Here is a 6,157-nt window from a genome sequence, read left to right as displayed (position 1 = left end):
AACATTTTAAGTGGGTATAAGGTTATTTTTGTTAAAATTATTATGAGGGGTATATGGTTTTTTGTTTTGTTTGGTAGTAGGTGTATGGTTATAATAATGGGATGCAAAAATGTTATTTAGTTTTAGTGGTTTGAAGGGTGTTTTAGTAAATAAACTCAAATTGGCTTTTGAATCTACTACTATTAGGGATGAACATTTTCTCCATCGGGACGGGCCCTCTGGGACCCACCCCTAATGGCGCGAGGAATCCCCGTCTAAATGGGAAGCGGGGCGGGGACGGGTATAATTTTCAATCCCCGAATGTTAAACGGGGCGGAGACGGAGATATCACTTCCAACTTCGACGGGGCCGTTTAAATTTTTATATATTTTTGTAATATTTTATATATTTCTTTATGTTTTATTGTAATATAATAGTAATTTTTTTAATATTTTACATTTTATTGTGAATAATGTTTAATATTTGAAATAATTAATATTGCTAAATATTTTAATTTATATATAATTTTTAAAATTTATTTTTTAAATAAATGGTTTCTTTGTGGATTCCACTGCAATAGGGATTCTTCACCCGCATCCGACGAATAATAAGTAGGCACTGGGCAGGAACGGGATTAAAAATATAAATGAGGACGGGAAGCCTCGCCGCCAATTCCTCGCGCCGGTGTAAACTTGAACGCTTAGCCTGAAAGAGGGAGTTTGGTGGGTAAAGAGTGGAGAGTGGAGATTACAGAATTGGGTTTCAACTGAGATCCAACACAAAGAAACGGCATCGTTTTGGATCGAAGAAGAAGAAGATGATGATGATGAAGGGATTACATCAAGGGCAAAACCTCCCACCGGACGTCACCCAAGTGATCGAACAGCTCGAGCGCCATTGCTTGGCCCCCGATGATTCTCTCGTCTCCAAATCCTGTTACTACGACCTCCAACTGGTATCAAACACTCTCTTCTCTGCTTGTTTGCTTTCCTAGAAAATGTGGGTTCCATTGAGTTTAACTTATTTTTTTGTCTTAAATGTTTCAGGCGAGGGAGGAAATGTCTAGGGAAAGGCTTCGCTATTTGGAAGCTATGGTAATTATGCACTATCGATTTTAGGAAAATCTTTGAGTCTGTTTCTGTGATGATCTTGGGGTTGATGGGTTTATGTATTGTTTTCTTGAACTGGGTTTTTGTTTATTTGCCTATTTGGGGGTGGGTTTTCTCAATGTAGGCAATTTACAGTGAGGCTATAGCAATGGTGGAAGACTATCAACAAGCGGTTTCGGTGGCTAACCTTGGAGGCCTTCGAGATGCGCAGGGCTTATACATGCAACTCGGGTTAAAGAATTCCCCTCAGGTTTTAATTAGTTACTTTTTGAATCTCGTTTTTCAAATAAATTCGTTTGATTTAATGATTATCCAATTTCTGAGTTGAGTTAACTGATTCATAGATGAAACTTTTTACAAGATATGTATTGACATTTAGAATAGATTACTTGATATATATATATATATTTATATAATGTAAAGTTAGTTAGGGGCAATTAGCACTAGTTAACTTTAAAAGTAGTTCCAGTGTACTTAAGTTGTACATAAAGAGTAAAAAGAAAGAAGGATTAAAGAAAATGTGAGTTGCTGCAAAAGGGTACTGGTACTTGCCCTTGCCCTTAGTTCTGAACTTGTATTCCATTGAACATATCTGTTGATGGCCGAAATTTTGAGTGAATTCTTGGCTTGACTAAGGTGACGGTCTTCTCTATGAAGTATCTGTGGAGGAAATAGGGCTAATTCAATGTGATAAAGAACTCTCGTCTCGATATATATCATATGTTATCAAGTTATTTTATGAGGCTTTGAATTTAGTCTGATTGGATAATGACATATATGTTTATCAGGTTTATGAGATTTTGGAGCATCGTATGGTTGTTGCAGAAGCAGCTCAAAGGTTGAGGCTTCCTCTTATTTCAAAAGATGGTGAAATTCGTGAGGAGGAAATTGAGAAATGCAGTATCTTGTCACGAAGTTCCCTTGACAGTACCACTACCAGTGTTACAATCAGCTCAAGCTCTAATTCAACCAATTACACAACTGCCAATAGCACATCTAGTGCTGCGAATAGTAATCTTTCTAGTGCTACTGATTTAGAACCTGGAGTTGGCGGTGTACCTAACTGCTTCCTTGGAATTACACCTGCTTATTTATGGCAAAGTCAACTCCAGCAGAACCCCTTGTCCATGGTAAGGCAGTGATGCAATGCAAGCTCTTGTTATTTAGTTTCCTTTTTTCAGCCTATTTGTTTAAACATTTCATGATCCCTATGTATCTATTTGGTGGAATTGCAACATTTTTGTTTTGATCTCTTTGGTCAATTGTTGAAATCGTAGCACTGCTTTATTTTAATGTAGGATATGACAGAGTACCAGTTGTGTCTTTCCCGTGAGATTGAGGCTCGTTTAAAAGCTAAATGTGATACTTTAGCTGATGCTTTTATAATGGATGACATAGGTATAAATCTCTCTCTCGAAAAAATAAATTAACCCTGCCTTTGCCTTGAAGTATGGATCACATCGACTGGGGAATTTCTGGTTTGAGATAATATCTAATTTGCCTATAGTTACATATTTTAACAAACATATATCTAATCCCAACTTTTGTTATTGTAGATTCATCATCTGGACATCAAAATTCGAGTACACGAATTCCAGAAAGGTTTGAGTTCCTCTCTTAGATAGGCTTTTCAATAACAATTCTCTTGTATTTGATTTAATTTAAAACATGCGATTTCCTGATTTGTAGAAGTTTTCTTTTGTTTGTCGTACAAGCTATCTTTCCTGATTTAAATGTATTTAGCTGGGAAAAAAGAAGACTTTATGCGACTCAAAGCATTTTATAGAGTATATGGATCTGGATGGCTGAATTACAGGAAGAAATCATCTCCTTTTATCAACTGGAATTTGGAATCAAAGATGTATAGGGAATGCACATTTTGTTTAAAATCATCAACTGCGTTAAAGTATTTAATGTCATTTTGTAAACTGTTGGGATTTGTGTTAATCATAAATCTAGTGACAAGAACATTAGAGCCAATTTTTGTTCTTCTTCATAGTTACCTTGTTTTACTGAGATGTAATGTTACGTCATAAATCAATGATTGTGGTAAATTTTACCTTCATAACCGATTATATATGTTGGTCTGCAATCTGTTATTTATAGCACTTCCATATTGATTGTATCAGGGTTAAATTCATCATAGAAGAGATTGAAAGGGAAGAAGCTACTCTAAGGGAGGACCTGTACGCTGCAGATAGAAAATTTGCTGAATATTATAGTGTATGTCAATAAGCAATCAATGTCCAAAAAAATTCCCGAGTTTTATTTTCTGAATATTGCTTCCAATGATGCTTGATTTGTCAAAAAAAAAAAAAAAACATTGCACCAAATAGGTCTTGGAGCAGATACTGGGCGTGCTTATTAAGCTTGTAAAAGATTTGAAGCTGCAACACCAACATAAATATGTAAGCCTCTTCCTTTGTTGAGATATCTTACCATTGAAGGGGATTCTTGGCTTTTTGCATGAAATGTTCCTTAAGTTTCGCTGAGTATCTATTCATGTGTTTTTGCTATTATGTTATAGGATGAACTACAAAAAACGTGGCTTTGCAAAAGATGTGAGACCATGAGTGCAAAATTGAGGTTTGTCATCCTATTTCTGTAAAAGAAATTTCTTGATCAACTTGTGAGCAATGGTTTTATTCAGAATAGACACACAGATTGCTTTTTCATTTTTAGTAATGGGAGTTTTCTTTTATCTTCTTACAACTCCATCCTTGTCGATGGTATTATACTAATCTTATAAAAGTCTACCTTCCGGCAGTAATTTTCTTGATGGTGTTATGAGCTATTTTCATTTCATATGTTTAATTGGGTCATTGAACAATGGGATCTGGATGATAGTTATGCCCTCATCAACTCATTAACTAATAAATGATTGTCTTAGGGTTTTGGAGAATGTTCTTCTTCTTGAAACTTACACTCAGGAATCAATACCAGCTCTACATAAAATAAGGTAATAACTGTTGACACCCGTTCGAGTGAATCTGTATTGTTGTTTTAACCCAAAGTTAATATTCTGTCATATATATTACCAGGAAATATCTTGTTGAGGCTACAGAAGAAGCTTCTATTGCATACAATAAAGCGGTATGCTTTTCAATCATGCTTGTAAACCAATTATTCTGTTTTGGTTATGAGTTGTCTCATTTAAAAAAAAAATTAATACAAGGCATGATTAGGAGAATCACTTTGACTATACAAGGAAAACACAATTGCATAATACACTGCCAGTTCCTAATAAGATTGGAAAACAAAATCCCTAGACAGCAACTCATAGCCTGATATTATTCCATAAAAATTACCTGGTATCTCCTTTTGTCTTAAAATAATCTCTTATTACACAAAGCCGACCACGCTAAATTAACTTCCTTAAAGTCAAATTAATGTCCATCTTCAACTTTTCATAAAATAGCTTAAAAAATATTAAATCTTCAATACTTTAGATGACCTAAAAACAAAATCACAGAACACAAAATAAGCATTTAAAATCTCAAGAATTTAAACATTTATAAGAGTATCAAATATGATATGAACAATTGATTTATCACCTACAAACCTAGTTGAAGCATCTATGCAGTAAGAGTTCTGTTCCACTCCACATCAAATTCATTTGAGACTTTGAACCATAAATTCAAAAAGAATTTACAGTGAGGAAAAATATGATTAGCAGACTCTCCATGTGATTTACACAACACACCATTCGGGAAACAACAACTGATAAGGTCTTCTCTTTTGCATAACATCCATCACATTATTGCAATTCAAGGACAGCAGCAAAACAAAAATTTCAAATTACTTGAAACTCATCTCTTCCATAAAGCTTCGTCTATCATATAATTCTGAATAGACTCATTCAAAGTTAGCCTTTCAAAGGCTGACTTTTCCTGAAAACACTTCACTGCCAAACTCTTCACTACTATCCCCCAAGCATAATCTCATTTTTTGAATGAAAATATGTCAAACAAATGTTGGATTGAAAGCGCTATGGTTGAAAATAACAGAATTTTCTCCGTCAGCTTGTAATATTAAAATGAAAGAGATATGTTAAGCAAACTTCTTTTCGGCATACACTCGACTTTATTAGTCGTGCCATAACATTGTCGTTTCCATTTTTTTCTTTTTCAAATCTTTTGTTTCCTCTCATCATCACTCGACTTTATTAGTCGTGCCATAACTTGGTCGTTTCCATTTTTTTCTTTTTCAAATCTTTTGTTTCCTCTCATCATCACTCGACTTTATTAGTTGTGCCATAACTTTGTCGTTTCCATTTTTTTCTTTTTCAAATCTTTTGTTCCCTCTCATCATCACTCCACTTATTAACCATTAAGAAATTTCTTCACCAGGTTACGCGTCTTCATGAGTACCAAGGTGTCGATCCTCACTTTGATTCAATAGCAAAGCAGTACCGTGAAATTGTAAAGGTATGTCAATACAGCAGGTCAACATTACACACTTTGATTCCTAGTAAATGGTTTAATAGCTATAATCCTTGCAGGACTTGGAAACCATGCAATGGACAATCCATCAAGTTGAAATGGATCTTAAGCGCTTACCGGATCACCCAAATGCATAGAATCAATCATTGTCAAAATGAACAAACACAGTTTTTTTTTTTTCGTTGTACACATCTTAATCTATCATCTTTGGCATTGTATTAGTGACTGTAAACATCTTGTTTAGAATGTTTTTAAAAGATTATCTCTTTCCAAGATTGGCAGAATGCATTTTTGCTTTTTCAAGTTTTGGAAGAATACAAACTGATATATACGATGGGATTTAGAAAAGAAAGTAAAGAAATTGGAATTTATGATTTTTTTTGTTTTATTTTTTATATATTGTGTTTGTTTGTTAGCATCATCTTGTAAGGGAATCGGGATACAACTCATGATAAAGAAAATTTTAAAAATAATGTGACTTCACTCTCTATATTTCATTTTTTTCTCTCTCGTAACTTTTCCTGCTTATACTTGCTATATCACTTTTCTCTTATGACTATGCTCTCAAAATCCTACAGTTTCTTTCTTCATTTTCTTCTTATTCCATCTTATTATTTTATTTCGCTT

The 6,157-nt window shown here is 34.2% G+C and overlaps 1 protein-coding gene across 1 annotated transcript; it reads left to right on the top strand.

Annotated features, from left to right (window-relative positions):
• The first annotated feature begins 553 nt into the window (after positions 1 to 553).
• Positions 554 to 5,906, top strand: LOC133782449 (AUGMIN subunit 4). The gene is made up of 13 exons (XM_062221759.1): positions 554 to 934; positions 1,026 to 1,073; positions 1,213 to 1,338; positions 1,877 to 2,218; positions 2,387 to 2,486; positions 2,645 to 2,690; positions 3,218 to 3,311; positions 3,425 to 3,496; positions 3,616 to 3,674; positions 3,979 to 4,047; positions 4,130 to 4,181; positions 5,438 to 5,515; positions 5,590 to 5,906. The coding sequence occupies exons 1-13, from the start codon at positions 797 to 799 to the stop codon at positions 5,665 to 5,667; spliced, it is 1,302 nt and encodes a 433-aa protein (XP_062077743.1). The 5' UTR covers positions 554 to 796; the 3' UTR covers positions 5,668 to 5,906.
• The last annotated feature ends 251 nt before the right edge of the window (positions 5,907 to 6,157 follow it).

This window comes from Humulus lupulus, chromosome 6 (assembly GCF_963169125.1).
Source record: "Humulus lupulus chromosome 6, drHumLupu1.1, whole genome shotgun sequence".
In the NCBI taxonomy this organism is placed as follows: domain Eukaryota; kingdom Viridiplantae; phylum Streptophyta; class Magnoliopsida; order Rosales; family Cannabaceae; genus Humulus; species Humulus lupulus.
This window is presented reverse-complemented; position numbering and strand designations above follow the sequence as displayed.

Coding starts and splice junctions, on each gene's coding strand:
- LOC133782449 (XM_062221759.1), top strand. CDS start 797: ATGATGATGATGAAGGGATTACATCAAGGGCAAAACCTCCCACCGGAC. Junction 2,219..2,386: donor AGCAGAACCCCTTGTCCATG/GTAAGGCAGTGA, acceptor ATTTTAATGTAG/GATATGACAGAGTACCAGTT. Junction 4,048..4,129: donor CCAGCTCTACATAAAATAAG/GTAATAACTGTT, acceptor ATATATTACCAG/GAAATATCTTGTTGAGGCTA.